This window comes from Oncorhynchus masou, chromosome 27 (genome assembly GCF_036934945.1).
Source record: "Oncorhynchus masou masou isolate Uvic2021 chromosome 27, UVic_Omas_1.1, whole genome shotgun sequence".
Lineage (NCBI taxonomy): Eukaryota > Metazoa > Chordata > Actinopteri > Salmoniformes > Salmonidae > Oncorhynchus > Oncorhynchus masou.
Genome location: NC_088238.1, coordinates 30,357,556 through 30,375,338, shown reverse-complemented (window position 1 = coordinate 30,375,338; position 17,783 = coordinate 30,357,556). Strand labels below are relative to the sequence as shown.

Here is a 17,783-nt window from a genome sequence, read left to right as displayed (position 1 = left end):
TCATCCTCTACCCCTTCTCCCCCACCCTCTTCCCTCTCCTCTCCTCTCCTCTCCTCTCCTCGCCTCTCCTCGCCTCTCCTCTCCTCTCCTCACCTCACAGCACACAGATCTCTCCCCTGTGCCTTTCCACTCCTCTCCTCACAGCACACAGATCTCTCCCCCGTGCCTTTGCTCTCCTCTCCTCACAGCACACAGATCTCTCCCTCGTGCCTTTGCTCTCCTCTCCTCTCCTCACAGCACACAGATCTCTCCCCCGTGCCTTTCCTCTACCTCTCTCCGTCTCTCAGCGCACAGAAAGAGGCTGACATCAGCCAGTGTGCTCTGATGATGACAAGACTCCACAGTCCTCCCCAGACACACAGACCTACTGTCTGAGAGAGGGGGGGAGAGAGAGGAACAGGGAGAGGGATAGAGAGAGGGAGCGAGAGAGAGTTAGATGGAGAGACTGAGAGAGATATGAAGATTTTCTGTTTGATGCAGACACGCACAGACACAAAAACAAAGACACACACACTCACCACTCTCGCTGTACACACACACACACACACACACACGCACAACACAGAGGCACACATGCCAAACGCACACACACACACACACACACACCAATTGCACCAGCTACTTCAAAGGCCCATGCTCCTCACCCCGGGGCTTGTAGCTAAGTGTGACTCGGAAGTAAACTTTTATCCTTTTATAAACCAATGTGAGTGTTTAGAGCCGCGCTAATGATGTTTGTGTGTGTGTGAGAGAGAGGATGCTCAACTGCCTTGTTTGTGTGTGTATGTGTGTTGACGTTTGTGTGTGTGTCTGTGTTTGTCTCTGTGTGTTTTTATCCATGTGTGTGTGTGTGTGTGTGTGTTTGTGTGGATGTGTTTGCATGTTTGTGTATGTGTTGATCAGTGGAGGCTCCTCAGAGGAGGAAGGGGAGGACCATCCTCATCAGTGAATTTTATAAAAATAAATAAAAATATATACTAAATATATTCACATGTCACCAAATAATTGATTAACACACTGTTTTGCAATGGTCTACATTAGCCTCAATAGCACTCTGTGGGGTAGCACCATGGTGTAGCCAAAGGACAGCTAGCATCCGTCCTCCTCTTGGTGCATTGACTTCAATACAACACCTATGAGGATCTTGGTTCTCACCCCCTTCCATAGACTTAAACAGTAATTATGACAACTTCTAGAGGACGTCCTCCAACCTATCAGAGCTCTTGCAGCATGTTGTCCACCAATCAAAATATCAGAAAAGGAATCTAGTACTGAAAGCATAAGCTACAGCTAGCTAGCACTACAGTGCATAAAATGTGGTGAGTAGTTGACTCAAAGAGAGAAAGTAAATTAATTTCTTCAAAAATGAAGGAGAAGCAAGAGAGAGAGAGAGATTGTCATTTTTTTAAACTTTCAGTTTCACTTACTTAGCTAGCAAATGCAGCTGACAAGTTGTTACTCATGTACGCGGCTCAAACAGAGGGATTCTATGCTAGCTAGCTGGTTATGAGTATCCAACAAAACACTTGAATTCTTCCACATCAAGGTAAGCTGTTGGTTTCATTCATTTATTGTGAGAGGAGGAGAGGTTATAGAAGCCAGAATGAATACAACGTGGCTGTTATGATCAGGGGTGTATTCATTCAGCCAATTCTGTTGACAAACGTTTCTTAAACGGAAGCAAACGAAACAGGGATAAATACCTGAATTTATCCAATAGAAACTATTGTTTGCAACTGTTGTGCTAATGATTACCCCCTAGATAAGCTAGATGCAGGCAAGAGTGTACAAGGCGGTATTGAATGTGTCATCTCCAATTTTTCTCTCGACCTGTGTGTGCCTACGTTGTAAACTTCCATTCATAGGTTGCAGCAACCTCATGATGGGTATAGAGACAATTTGAGTATCATGTAGTAGCCTAAACCCATCAATGTTACATTGAACTGGGTGAATGGAATATGAATGACAGTCATCCAACATGCTGTAATTGTCACGATCGTCATAATGGACGGACCAAGCCGCAGCAGCGTGAGTTGAGTTCCACATACTTTATTTAACAGTGAAACTACAAAATAAACAATAAACATAACCCGAGCATGAACGCCGTAGTGCAACAAAACACTAACACAAACAATATCCCACAAAAGCAGGAGGTAAAAAGGGCTACCTAAATATGATCCCCAATTAGAGGTAACGATTACCAGCTGCCTCTAATTGGGAACCATACAAACCACCAACATAGAAATACAAACGCTAGAAACCCCTCGAGTCACGCTCTGACCTATACACCATAGAGAACCCAGAGGGCTCTCTACGGTTAGGGTGTGACAGTAATAGAAATAAGGCCATGCTCATGAACAAAAAAATCATCCTCTGACCGCCACTGGTGTTGATGTTTGTGTGTGGGAGAGAGAGGAAATGCAGCAGAGAAAGACATGAAGCTCTCACAGCCTCACTGCAAAATTAGATGCTATAAAGGTATGCATTAAGGTGTCTGTAATAGAGTACATGTGGCAAGAATGTAGATGTTAAAAAACCTCTCTGGGATCGGCCAATAGCCAGGGAAAATGCAGAGCGCCAAATTCAAATAAAATACAATAAAAATCAAACTTTCATTAAATCACACATGTAAGATACCAAATTAAAGCTACACTCGTTGTGAATCCAGCCAACACGTCAGATTTCAGATTTTCGGCGAAAGCATAAGATGCTATTATCTGACGATAGCACAACAGTAAACAATGAGAGAGTAGCATATTTCAACTCTGCAGGCGCGACACAAAACGCAGGAATAAAATATAAAACATGCCTTACCTTTGACGAGCTTCTTTTATTGGCACTCCAATATGTCCCATAAACATCACAAATTGTCCTTTTGTTTGATTAATTCCATCCATATATATCCAAAATATCAATTTATTTGGCACGTTTGATCCAGAAAAACACTGGTTCCAACTTGACCAACGTCACTACAAAATATCTCAAAGGTTACCTGTAAACTTTGCCAAAACATTTCAAACTACTTTTGTAATACAACTTTAGGTATTTTTAAATGTAAATAATCGCTAAAATTGAAGACGGGATGATCTGTGTTCAATACAGGAAGACAACAATCTAAAGCATGCTTTCTGTCTTGCGCCTCTATCAAACAGTACACATGATGTGACACTTGTTCAAGATGGCCGTACTTCTTCATTACACAAAGGAATAACCTCAACCAATTTCTAAAGACTGGTGACATCAAGTGAAAGTGGCAGGAACTGCAAACAAGTCCCTCAGAAATCTGGTTTCCCAATGAAAAGTAATTGAATAGACAGTGACTTCAAAATAAATCTGAATGGTTTGTCCTCTGGGTTTTGCCTGCTACATAAGTTCTGTTATACTCACAGACATATTTCAAACAGTTTTAGAAACGTCAGTGTTTTCTATCCAAATCTACTAATGATATGCATATCTTGTATTCTGGGGATGAGTAGCAGGAAGTTCAATTTGGGCACTCTATTTATCCAAAAGTGAAAATGCTGCCCCCTTTCCCGAAGAAGTTATTAATAAGTGGATTTCTATTTTTTACAATGGTGGGGGAGTGCCAAGATGGAGAAACGGCGGCTTCAACCTATGCTATTTGTCATCTAGTGTATATATAAATAATTGGTTAAAACATCAAGATTAGGCCCTCATTCTGAATCATTAAGGTAAGGGTTAAGGATTGCGATAAGGCAGTGGTTCCCAAACATTTTAGGTTTCTTCAAACATTCAACCTCCAGCTGCGTACCCCCTCTAGCACCAGGGTTAGCACACTCTCAAATGTTGTTTTTTGCCATTATTGTAAGCCTGCCACACACACACTATACGATACATTTATTAAACATAAGAATACGTGTGAGTATTTGTCACAAACCGGCTCGTGGGAAGTGACAAAGAGTTCTTATAGGACCAGAGTACAAATAATAATATAATAATAATCGATCATTTTGCTATTTATTTAACCGTCTTACATATAAAACCTTATTTGTTCATCAAAAATTGTGAATAACTCACCACAGGTTAATGAGAAGGGTGTGCTTGAAAGGATGCACATAACTCTACAATGTTGGGTTGTATTGGAGAGAGTCTCAGTCTTAAATCATTTTCCACACACAGTCTGTGCCTGTATTTCGTTTTCATGCTAGTGAGGGCCGAGAATCCACTCTCACATAGGAACTTGGTTGCAAAGGGCATCAGTGTCTTATCAGCACGATTTGCCAAGGCAGGATACTCTGATCCAGAAATCTGGCAGTGGCTTCGAATTATATTCAATTTTCAAAGAACTGCTCGTTTCGATGAGGCTCTCTTGTTCAGATATCGGTAAGTGGACTGGAGGAAGGGCATGAAAGGGATAACGAATCCAGTTGTTTGTGTCATCCGTTTAGGGAAAGAACTTATGTAATTGTGCACCCAACTCACTCAGGTGCATCGCTGTATCACATTTGACATTGTCCGTAAGCTTGAGTTCATTTGCACACAAACAATCATACAATGATGTAAAGACCTGTGTGTTGTCCTTGTTAATGCAGACAGAGAAGAGCTCCAACTTGTTAATCATAGCTTCAATTTTGTCCCGCACATTGAATATACAGTGGGGAGAACAAGTATTGGATAACCTGCAAAATCGGCAGTGTTTCCAGGATCTCTGTAAAACCTGAGAGATGTATTTTTCAACCTTAGGTCGGGATATAATGATTAGCCTACTTGTAGCGAGTTGTTTGGCGGGGTTGGTTCTACATGGATGTCTGTCTGTCTGTGCATTAAATGGTTTGATACCTCATCAAGTACATGATGCTGTCTGTCTGTCTGCTGCAGACGTTTCATGTTAATGAACGTCTGATGTATGTGTGTGTATGATCTTTGTTTGATGTGTGCGTGATGGATGTGTGTGTGACGTTGGATGCTCTTAGATGTCTGGCAAAATAACTTGTTTTATTATCCTTCCTTGCCTATATGTCAGCTGAAGATGAGTGGGCTGCATAGACAGCTTTCCTAATTGTGTGGGTGTGTGGGTGGACTTATGCAGGTGGTGCTTCTCTGAATGTATTATTTGTAAATCTGTGACTGCAGCATGTGTGTTTGTATGAGTGTGTGTCCATCTGTGCCGGTAGATGTGGTGGGTAACTTCAGCCATTCAGAGAAGGTCTGAGAGAGCTTGCAGTGGCACAGACCCATCATGCTGTGTGTGTGTGTGTGTGTGTGTCAGTGTGTGTGTGTGTGTGTGTGTGTGTGTGTGTGTGTGTGTGTGTGTGTGTCAGTGTGATTGTGGAGGTGTCCCACAATCAGGCTGAGAGAGAAATGAGAAGTGCTCAGGTTTTGGAGAGCAATGTCTCGTAATGAAAGATTTATCAGAAGCACAGCTCCTGCCTCTCTCCTCTACACACACACGCACAGGCACACGCTCACACCACACATTCACCGCTACAGCTACAAAATGCCTGGTCACCTCGGCAGCTAGCGCTTTGAAGCTAACATTATTAGGCATTCTGCTTGGTGGGAGGGGAACCCCCGTCAGGTGATAAGGGGGCCTTCCTGCAGGAGGCCTTTTGACTTTTGGTAGGCCGTCACTATAAATAAGAATGCATTCTTAACTGGCTTGCCTAGTTAAATAAATGTTAAATAAAAATAAATAAATAAAAAGAGGAGCTGTTTGAAGTCCGGCCTCCCAGCAGGTAGGAGCACTCCTAGTGATGTCACAGCAGGAAGAACACAGACACACACACACACACACACACACACACACACACACACACACACACACACACACACACACACAGACACACACACACACACACACACACACACACACACACACACACACTAGCATGCATGTTGTGCACGCATATAGAGGTGAATCCTTCAGAAGGGTATAAAATAATTATATTCTCTCTGTCTGAACAAAATGTTTTATACTTTAACATAATTACATTGATAGGGGAGATAACAGAGAATAGAGGGGAGATGAACAGTTTCTCTCTAAAACCAGATTGTTCTGCCTGTGTCACAAACAAACCAGAAGCAGAGTGAGAGGCACACACACACACACACGTGCACGCACACACGCACACACGCGCACACACGCACGCACGCGCGCACACACACAGACATAAACACACACGCACACACATACACATACACACACACACACACACACACACACACACACACACATGGGTCAACTACTGCTGCAGGAGTGGGTTTTAAGACAGAAATTCTGGAGGAGTGAGAGCAGGGGGAGATAAAAGACAAACAGGAATGTAGAGCATTATTAATTCTCATCAGCATTCTTAATTCAATATGTTACTGGGGTAATGGAACGGGGGAAAAACGAATTGGGAGAGCGAGTTCATTATCCTGGGAAGAAATAATGTGATCCAGCGTTGGGAAACAGGTTGGATGTAATTATCATTGAATAGAAGCATGTTACACACCCTGATAAAGACCTTAGCCATACGGTTGAAGTCGGAAGTTGACATACACTTATGTTGGAGTCATTAAAACTCATTTTTCAACCACTCCACAAATTTCTTGTTAACAAACTATAGTTTTGGCAAGTCGGTTAGGACATCGACTTAGTGCATGACACAAGTAATTTTTCCAACAATTGTTGATAGACAGATTATTTCACTTACACCACAATTCCAGTGGGTCAGAAGTTTACATACACTAAGTTGAGTGTGCCTTTAAACAGCTTGGAAAATTCCAGAAATTGTCATTTGAAGCTTCTGATAGGCTAATTGACATAATTTGAGTCAATCGGAGGTGTACCTGTGGATGTATTTCAAGGCCTACCTTCAAACTCAGTGCCTCTTTGCTTGACATCATGGGAAAATCAAAAGAAATCAGCCAAGACCTCAGAAAACAAATTGTAGACCTCCACAAGTCTGGTTCATCCTTGGGAGCAATTTCCAAACGCCTGAAGGTACCACGTTCATCTGTACAAACAATTGTACGCAAGCATAAACACCATAGGACCACGCAGCCGTCTTACAGCTAAGGAAGGAGACGCGTTCTGTCTTCTAGAGATGAACATACTTTGGTGCGAAAAGTGCAAATCAATCCCAGAACAAAAGCAAAGGACCTTGTGAAGATGCTGGAGGAAACAGGTACAAAAGTAACTATATCCACAGTAAAACGAGTCCTATATCGACATAACCTGAAAGGCCTCTCAGTAAGGTAAAAGCCACTGCTCCAAAACCACCATAAAAATCCAGACTACGGTTTGCAACTGCACATGGGGACAAAGATCATACTTTTTGGAGAAATATCCTCTTGTCTGATGAAACAAAAATAGAACTGTTTGGCCATAATGACCATCGTTATATTTGGAGGAAAAAGGGGGATGCTTGCAAGCCGAAGAACACCATACCAACCGTGAAGCACGGGGGTGGCAGCATCATGTTGTGGGGGTGCTTTGCTGCAGGAGGGACTGGTGCACCTCACAAAATAGATGGCATCTCTACTATTATTCTGACATTTCACATTCTTAAAATAAAGTGGTGATCCTATCTGACCTAAGACAGAGAATTTTTACTTGGATTAAATGTCAGGAATTGTGAAAAACTGAGTTGAAATGTATTTGGCTAAGGTGTATGTAAACCTCCGACTTCACCTGTATATCTTCCTGATCGCGGGAGGTGAGATGGACCTGATAATCATATGATTAAAGATGATATGCAGAGACCGAGACGGCTGTTGGAATAGCAAGCCTGCAGAGTATGTTTCAATTCATTCAATAATTAACTCCCACAACATCATCCACTGGGGTGATATGATGCTAGATATGTGTGTTTACTTCCTCGACTTCTACCCAGTGTCTACTCAGTCTCTGTATGTACACAAACTCCCACTGTGAAACATATTCCTGTATTGCTTTTCTCAGTAGCTTGTTAGTGGTTTTCACTTGGAGCTGTGTCTGTAGGGCAGGTGCCCTGACCGCTAGGCTGCTGTAGTGGCGCTGGTGTCACCACCTGGGTGCACTACAATACTCTGAGTCATCCATCCATCTCTCTCTCTCGCTCTCTCTCAGAGATGTTCTGCTGTGCTTGGTACTCTGTAAGCGATGGGGTTTGTGTGTTCATAGAAAACTCACACTGGTCCCCTACATGTCGACGATAACAAGTACCATCCATTAGAAAAAGAAGCGTTTGAAAGTTAACTCTGGCTGCATAATAATTTGTTTTTCTTTGATAGACAGTCGGCACATGAAAGAGCAATTCTTCAGTTCTTGGAAATCTGGACCAGTTTTTGAGAGCGTGAATGAGAGAAACCACTGTGAAATGAATGGTAATTGAATTGGGAAAGAGGCTGAGTTTATTCAGAGTGTAATGACTATGGTTAGTTCTCATGAGAGAGGAGTTGAGAGATGGGTTTGAAGGAAGAGACAAAACAGGCAAGTGACTTACACGACAAAAATTGAATAACATTGTCTTTCAAAATACAATTTGTTGGAATTTGTCTGTTCATAATTGTTGGTTGAAGGGTCAAATAATTTGACCTGGAAGATACAACTTTAATTGCGCCGCGATGAGGCAGATGCTTTGTCTGTTTTTGGGATCCCTTGTCCTCTATGGGACAGATATTAATGACCTATCAATCCCCAGTACAACACATTGCGTAGCCCTATTATGAGACCGACTGCAGTGAGGAGCAACAGAACAGAAGCAGGCCTGTTGGAGGGTGTCTCACACCAACCATTATTCTAGAGGGCATTCATTTGGTGCTAATTAGTATTTTTCTACGGGATTGTGTGTGTGTGTGTGAGTGTGATTGGAGAGAATGCTGCTTTGATTAAGTACAGTAATACAGAGCTCTGCAGACACTACAGATGTTCATTTAATTGCCTGGAACTTAATGAGACTGGCCGAGGAGACTCCAACACGCACACAAACACACACACACACACACACGAAATATGGCTGTGTGTGTGTGTCCGCTCCAATATGTCCTGTCACGCTGTGTTTGTGTAAATCCTGGTTCTGTGTGCTGGCGGGAAGGCAACAGGCTGCCACTTCACGATCAGGGACGTGACCAACAACACTATTAGCTCTCTTTGTCTTTCTCTGTCACAGCAGTGGGAGCCACAATGCTGTTTACGATGTTCTCATATTGATGAGGATGATTCAGATACTAATATATTCTCTTTCCTTCTCTCTCTTTTCTCTCCCTCCCCTCTCTCCCTCTAGGTGGGGTGTGTATAGCCCAGTCTCTGAAGATCCCGCGTGAACCCAAGCCAGGGGAGTTTGATAAAATCATCATGCGCCTGCTGGAGACGTCCAACGCCAGGGCTGTCATTATGTTCGCCAACGAGGACGACATACGGTATGTCGTATAGCCCCCCCCCCCCCCAAAAAAAAAAATCACACGACTACACCTCTATAGCCTATCCCTACACCACTACACACACACCCTTGTACCTTTCTACCCCTGTATACCAAGTGTCTGTCGTAAACTCCAGTCATGACTCCTCTCTCCCTCTATCTCCCCTTCCCCTTTCTCTTCCCTCCTCTCCCTACCCCCTTTCTCCCTCCTTCTATCTCTCTCTCAGGCGTATCCTGAACGCGGCCAAGCACAACAACCAGACTGGTCACTTCCTGTGGGTGGGGTCAGACAGCTGGGGCTCCAAGATCTCTCCTGTGATTGGCCAGGAGCGGGTGGCTGAGGGAGCCGTTACCATCCTGCCCAAACGAGCCTCCGTGGACGGTACAGACAGAAGCCATTTTAGATGATAGTGTTTTGAGGGGAAAGAGTTAAAAACACAGTATACCCTCAACAAGGTTGACATCACATCATACCAGATGTTTGCAGGTCTGTATTTACGTGTGATGTGTTACTTACATGTCACTGACCCATCCTCTACCCCCCCTCTCCTTCATTCTCCTCTCCTATCTCCTCTACCCCCTCCTCTCCTCTCCTCTCCTCTCCTCTCCTCAAAATCCTCGGAGCCCTAGAGACCTCTCCTCTCCTTCTCCTCTCCTACCCCTCAGCTGCTTCACCCCTCCTATCTCCTCTACCCTCTCCTCTCCTCTCCTCTTCACCCCTCCTATCTCCTCTACCCCCCCTCCCCTTCACTCTCCTCTCCTCTTCCCCCTCCTCTAGCCCCCCCCCCTTCACTCTCCTCTCCTCCTTTGCCCCTCCTATCTCCTCTTCCCCCTCCCCTTCACTCTCCTCTCCTCTTGGGCCCCCTCCTATCTCCTCTTCCCCCCCTTCACTCTCCCTCTCCTCTTCGAGGTGGAGTTGGTGAACCCCTCCTCTACCCCCTCCCCTTCACTCTCCTCCTCCTCTTCCCCCTCCTATCTCCTCTTCCCCCCTTCACTCTCCTATCCTCTTCGCCCCTCCTATCTCCTCTTGAAAAACCCCCCTTCACTCTCCTCTCCTCTTCCTCCTCCTCTACCCCCCTTCACTCTCCTCTCCTCTTCGAACCCCTCCTATCTCCTCTTCCCCCTCCCCTTCACTGCAGTGAGGAGCAACAGAACAGAAGCAGGCCTGTTGAGGGTGTCTCACACCAACCATTATTCTTGTGGAGAGGGCTTCTGAGTGATTGGAGAGAATGCTGCTTTGATTAAGCACAGTAATACAGAGCTCTCCTCTTCCCCCTCCTCTACCCCCCTCCCCTTCACTCTCCTCTCCTCTTCGCCCCTCCTATCTCCTCTTCCCCCCCCTTCACTCTCCTCTCCTCTTCCTCCTCCTCTACCCCCCTTCACTCTCCTCTCCTCTTCGCTCCCCTCCTATCTGGAACCTCTACCCCCCTCCCCTTCACTCTCCTCTCCTGGTTCTTCCCCCTGCCTCTCACGATCCCCCTATTCTCCCCTTCACTCTCCTCTCCTGATTCGATACCCCTCCTATCTCCTCTCCCTCCCCCCCCCTTCACTCTCCTCTCCAGGGGAGTTTCTTCCTCCTCCTCTACGTCCCCCCCTTCACTCTCCTCTCCTCTTCGACTACCCTCTCCTATCTCCTCTACCCCCTCCCCTTCACTCTCCTCTCCTCTTCGCCCCTCTTATCTCCTCTTCTCCCCTCCTCTACCCCTCCTTCACTCTCCTCTCCTGAACGCGGCCAAGCACAACAACCAGACTGGTCACTCTCCTATCTCCTCTTCCCCCCTCCTCTATCCTGCCCCCCTCCCCTTCACTCTCCTCTCCTCAAGGTTGACATCATCCCCTCCTCTACCTACCCCCTCCCTCCTCTCCTCTCCTCTCCCTCTCTCCTCTTCACCCCACTCCCCTTCCTTCCTCTCCCTCCTTGCCCCTCCTATCTCCTCTTCCCCCTCCTCTACCCCCCCCCCCCTTCACTCTCCTCTCCTCTTCGCCCCCCCTCCTCTTCTCCTACCTCTCCTCCGTCCTCTCTCCCTTCCTCTCTTCCTTCACACTCTTCTCCTCTTCATCCCTCCTATCTCCTCTTCCCCCTCCCCCCTCCCCTTCACTCTCCTCTCCTCTTCGCCCCTCCTATCTCCTCTTCCCCCTCCTCTAACCCCCCCTTCGCTCTCCTGTCCTCTTCGCCCCTCCTCTTCTCCTACCTCTCCTCTGTCCTCTCTCCCTTCCTCTCTTCCTTCCTCATCCCCTCCCTCACAGCGTTTGACCGTTACTTCCGGAGCCGCTCTCTGTCCAACAACAGGAGGAACGTGTGGTTCGCTGAGTTCTGGGAGGAAAACTTTGGCTGCAAGCTTGGGATGCATGGCAAGCGCCCCGGAAGCCCCAAGAAATGCACAGGCAAGATACTATGGCACTGGAGCACAGGAGAATGGGTATTGGCTCAGTACAGTGGTGAAGGGTGGGTAGTGTAGACCAGGAATAGTAGTAAAGCAGAGGAGTATGGGTAATGTGGGCTGGCAGAAGAGTTAATGCCCTATAATCATCCCTAGACAGGCTACTTAATATTAACTCTGTTCACACGTCATTGAGCATGGATAGCTTTACTCTCTGAGGAGAATGGTTTGTTCTATATGAACACCCGCTGTGTGCTCAGAGCTCTGTGCAAATGACATGAAATGATATGCAGAGTACAGTAGAGCCCCCTGGCTCGTCCTGCATGGATGAGTCTGGAGAGAAGTGTGTGTGACAGTGTGTGTACACAGTCTGTGCAGTTTGGGCTTGTAGAACAGTGTTTGTTGGTGTGTATAACTGTGTGTGAAATAGTGTGTGACAGTGTGTGTTCACAGTCTGTGCAGTGTGGGCTTGTAGAATGGTGTGTGTGTGTATCAGTGACAATATGTGTATCGGCGTGTGTCGACACAGCAGATATTTTGGTTCCAGATTAGATTTTGAGGTTTTTCAGTGTCTGACTCCATCACAGCTCGCTAGCCCAGTGTCCTGAAGGTCCGCTTATACATGTGGTGAAGAACAGTGGCGATCGATGCTGTTTAAGATTCATTTTTTTTGTTCATGAGCATTGCCTTATTTCTATTAAAGCGTATTGGATGACTGTCATTAATTTTCCGTTCACCCAGCTCAATGTACATCGATGGGTTTAGGCTACTACATGATACTCAGATTTGCCCTCTACCCATCATGAGGTTGCTACAACCTAGCCTATGAATAAAAGTTTACAATGAAGGATCACACAGGTCGAGAGAAAAAATTGAGGTGACAGACAGTGACACAGTCAAAACCGTCTTAAACATTCTTGCCTGCATCGAGCTGATCTAGGGTGTATTCAGTCGTCCAACAAGTTGTTGACAGGAGTTTCTATTGAACAAAATCCGTTATGTTTGTCCCTGTTTTTTTTCCGTTTGCTTCCGGGAAAGGTTTTCAACGGAATTGGCTGAATGAATACACCCCTGATCACTCAAACACAGTTCACTTTCATAGTAGCCATGTTGTTTTCCTTCTCGCATCTATGCGCTCTCTTCCTCTCACATTTTCAGCTGTATGTGACCGGTCGAAATAACCTTTCCAAGCCAAATCATAACAGCTACACACAGCCTATATCGTTGTCCCCATATTAGCTAAAGAAATGTCATAGTCAACATAGCTAATTGAACTAACGTGTTAGTAAACAAACCCACTACAATCATGCAGTGATCTTACAGTGTACAGTCAGTATGCAGTTTAGCAGTTACACTGGCGGGCCCCGGTGGCAATACATTTGTAAAAACCAAAATCTTACCATGACTTGGAAGAGTCCCCCCCCCACACACACCCATTCTTCCACACTGCTACTCTCTTTTATTATCTATGCATAGTCACTTTACCTCTACCTACATGTACAGTACCAGTCAAAAGTTTGGACACACCTACCGTACTCATAAAAGGGTTTTTCTTTATTTGTACTATTTTCTACATTGTGGAATAATAGTGAAGACTTCAGGACTATTAAAAAATGCATATGGAATCATGTAGTAACCAAAGAATTGTTAAACAAATCAAAATACATGTTATATTTACGATTCTTCAAAGTAGCCTCCCTGTGCCTTTATGACAGCTTTGCACTTTTGGGGAATAGGTTGTGTTAGTGTTTGCAGCATGTATCAGTGTATTGTAGCCAGTGTGAGTGTGAGTGTGAGTGTGTGTGTGTGTGTGTGTGTGTGTGTGTGTGTGTGTGTGTGTGTGTGTGTGTGTGTGTGTGTGTGTGTGTGTGTGTGTGTGTGTGTGTGTGTGTGTGTGTGTGTGTGTGTGTGTGTGTGTGTGTGTGGTGGGTGGGGGGTTAAATAGTAAGCTGTGTGAGCAGTTTTATCTGCACCTGTCCCAGGCTGCAGGACTATCATACTCAAACGGCTGAGTCAGCAGCGCCTCTGGACATTGGTGTGTGTACTTGTTTGTTTAGTGCAACACTTTTAATCCAGGTGGTTCTCTTTGAGTTTGTGTATAAAGCTGGGACATGCCCTTCCTCTCTCTCTCACTCTTGCTCTAGTGTCTCTCTCCTCTCTCGCTCTCACTCTCGCTCTAGTGTCTCCTCTCTCTCTCACGCTCCTGCTCTCACTCTCGCTCTAGTGTCTCTCTCCTCTCTCTCTGTCCTCTCATTGTGAAGCCACTGTAGTAGGCACTCAGCCAAAGGTAGATAGGGGCCAGTGCTCTGATGACTCTCTCTGGTGTGTCTGTGTATGGAGAGCCCTGCAGTGGCACGGAGTGTCAGAGTCTATTCATTTCTATTGCGAGAGTTTGCGACCTTTGCATCATCAACACGGAAACCAATCAGCTGCCTCGGCTCGATCCTGCTGTTTGGGGTCATTGTCGTGACAGCTAGCAGTGTGTCTGTGTGTGTGCGTGTGTGTGTGTGTCTGCGTGCGTGTGTGTGTGTGTCTGCGTACGTGTGTGTGGGCCCTCTCCACACCTCTCTTGTCCTTCTGCTGGGAATACATGAATACAGTGGGCTAATGAGTATCACCCTCAGACACAACCTTATAGACCTCAATCAACAGTTGTATTTACAAAGCACGCACACACACACACACACACACACACACACACACACACACACACACACACACACACACACACACACACACACACACACACACACACACACACACACACACACACACACACACACACACACACACACACACACACCATGTTGAGAATGTCTGCCTGAAATGTACTGGATGTTTGTCAGTCTTGGCTGAGAACAGAGGGAACACAATGTCTCTTTTAGAGTCGTTGATTCTATATCAAAACACTGCTCACAGAAGCACTGAGGTGTAACATATTTTCTTTACTCGTGGGTGTGTGTGTGTGTGTGTGTGTGTGTGTGTGTGTGTGTGTGTGTGTGTGTGTGTGAGATAGTCTGAAGTATGGAGCCGTCAGCAGTCTGAGAGGTAAAGCTGCCTGATTCCCTCAATTTATCACCTGGTTGTTCCTGCGCGGGGTGATTTCCTCACAGGGGCCTAAACGAATCCGCTCACCGGTGAATGGGATTGGCTCTGACAGAGGCAATGAAGCAGGGGTCCACACGCTGGAATTAGGGCGCATGACAGCCAGGCGGGGAGGGAGAACACAGGCAGGCAGACAGGCAGCACATAAGCGAGCACGCTTGCATGAACAAACAACTTGGAATCAGGGCACAGGAAAGGTTGGCAGACAGATAGAAAGGGAACACATTTGTTGGTTCACCTCTGTGAGGTTGAAGGATGAAGCACCCTTACCTCGCAGTGGGTGTTTATGTGGAATGCAGTGCTGCCACAGTTCTCCATTAAGACCCTGTGTGCGATTAAAAAAATCATCCTTGAAGCAGCAAGTTATGAGCAGAGGATTGTCTGTGTTCTTTCGCAGTCACAGCCACCCTGCCTTCTGCTAGAGCTCTCTAATTAAGGCCCAGGCTCCATTTTGGCCTACTCCTTCTCCTCGTTTAGTCCAATGATCACGTGTGCCGGCCTATACTGTGTGTCAACTCACCCTCAATGGATGACATGGGGCTCTGGTTTAAACTCTTTCTTACTATAGTTGTGCTTGTGTTGGCTTTGTGAGTTTGTGTACACGTGCATGTGTGTGCCCTCTTATATGCGTGTGTGTGTGTACATTACCCTCGTCGTAGATGGGTAGCAGAGCTGACTGCAGCAGGCAGGGCCGTCACAGTGTGTTCAGCAGGACATCCATCCATCAGTGTTACCTCTGAATAAACCAACACCACTCTCCTAAAAAATAAAAGAAATTGCTCTTTCATGTGCCGAAAAACTATCAAAGAAAAACAAATTATTATGCAGCCAGAGTTAACTTTCAAACGCTTCTTTTTCTAATGGATGGTACTTGTTATCGTCGACATGTAGGGGACCAGTGTGAGTTTTCTATGAACACACAAACCCCATCGCTTACAGAGAACCAAGCATAGCAGAACATCTCTGAGAGAGAGAGTTCTCGGTTCTCTCCAGGTAAGCATCTGTGCTAGCACCATGTGACCTGTCTGATCTTCATTAAACTAAACACAGCTTAATTAGTCACAACAGGGACAACTGGCAGCCCTCAGAGGACCTGGCTTGACTGCACACCAGTGTGCCTGGCTGCCCCATTGAGCTTGTACCTGTTAGATTGATGTGAGAGTCCCAGGTGCCCTCAGACACACACACACACACACAAACGCACAGAAACATAGCCTGCTTGTGCTGGGCCTGTGACATGAGTTCGGGAGAACGACCGTTACTCCGGCAATACGTTTTCACGGTCCAGCTTACTTTTAACAATAGCACCACTTCCTCCTCCTCCATTCTCTCCTTTCCTCCACTCTCTCACTCACTCTCTCGTCTTAACGCTTCTGCTCCTCTCTGTCACTCTCTCCATCTTCTGCAAAGCCTGAGTTTGGACGTGAGGTGAAGGAGAGGAATTGATCAGTATGTTGAGCATTTAAAATATGAATTGACTTTGTCATTAATTATCTTTCTCTCTCTTCCAACACTACCCCAACCCCTAGCTCCAGTGACAGGGACCTTTTCTCCCTCTGATGATTACTTAACAGCCGGGTTTATACTGTCTTTACTGGTGTGGAACGTGATGAAGAATTCTCATACCATGGTTTAATGCTTGGCTCAAGATCACTGTTGTCGGTATCTATATATTTAGGCCTATTGATTATCTTGGGGGATATAGGCACTTTAACTTTTAAGGGAAAGCGAAAAGATGTTGGAGAAGAGTTGTGGATGTAAGTTGGAACTGGTTCATTTTTGTGAAATTGAGAAAGCAAACGTACGCAGGTATGTGGGTGTACCTGTTCTCTATATGTGTGTGGGTGTGTGTGTGTGTCAGATGAGATACGAGCAGGTGTTGGTTTAGGGCTGGAGATATATCATGTGTCAGTCAGTCCGCACATGCATACATGTAAGCATTTATGAGTGTACAGTGTGCATTATGTTTGTGCATACATTTGTGTGTGTGTGTCTGTGTCTGTACAATGTGTGTGTGTGTGAATGGAGAGCAGTACCCTGGGCATGTTCTCTCAATCTTGTCAGCTGGACCCTGACGTGTTCAGGATGTGTGTGATAAATGAATGCTGTGTTAATCTCATGCCTTTATGATAATATATTCATCACCATCTGAATGTGTGTGGTGTTTCATTTGTAATTATTATAAAATGCTTTCTTTTTCTAATTATAATATATCATTTACATATTTATAAAGTGGGGAAAGTGCCCTGTGTTGAACAAATGGAAAGGCTTTGTGTGGTGAAGAGAGAGACAGAGAAAGAAAGAGCGAGAGAGAGAGAGAGAGAGTTGTCAGAGAGAGAGAGAGGGGGATTGAATTTGCAATCCTAATTGACGTTTAATTGAGAAGCTTGTTTAAATCATTAGGTCCTCTGTCAGCCGTGTTACCATCAATCACTGCTTAAGGTGCCATATTGTTGCCTACAGATAAATCACAGCACTTAGCCTATTACCATGCTAGTATCGGCCTGTCAAACCACTCAGACTGTTGGATCTTTACCGCTCTATGTCCTGATATGTGTGTGTGTGTGTGGGTGATTTATGTCCTGATATGTGTGGGTGGGGGGGTTGTTTGTGTGTGTGTGATTTATATCCTGATATGTGTGTGTGTGGGTGATTTATGTCCTGATATGTGTGTGTGGGGGGGTTGTTTATGTTCTGATATGTGTGTGGGTGATTTATGTCCTGATATATATGTGTGTGTGCGTGTGTGTGTGATTTATATCGGGTGATTTATGTCCCGATATGTGTGTGTGGGAGTTGTTTATGTCCTGATATGTGTGTGTGAGTGGGGGGGGGGGTTGTTTATGTTCTGATATGTGTGTGTGTGTGTGGGTGATTTATGTCCTGATATATGTGTGTGTGTGTGTGTGTGTGTGTGTGTGTGTGTGTGTGTGTGTTTGGGGGGGGGATTTATGTC

The 17,783-nt window shown here is 45.4% G+C and overlaps 1 protein-coding gene across 2 annotated transcripts in view; it reads left to right on the top strand.

Annotated features, from left to right (window-relative positions):
- The window catches only part of LOC135515978 (metabotropic glutamate receptor 8-like), a 235,676-nt gene that overhangs the window by 164,446 nt on the left and 53,447 nt on the right, over nt 1-17,783 (top strand). For both annotated transcript variants that reach the window (XM_064939888.1, XM_064939889.1), the window contains exons 3-5: nt 9,207-9,342; nt 9,569-9,723; nt 11,589-11,726. In XM_064939888.1, the coding sequence (XP_064795960.1) occupies nt 9,207-9,342; nt 9,569-9,723; nt 11,589-11,726 (429 nt within the window). The remainder of the gene's footprint in view (nt 1-9,206; nt 9,343-9,568; nt 9,724-11,588; nt 11,727-17,783) is intronic.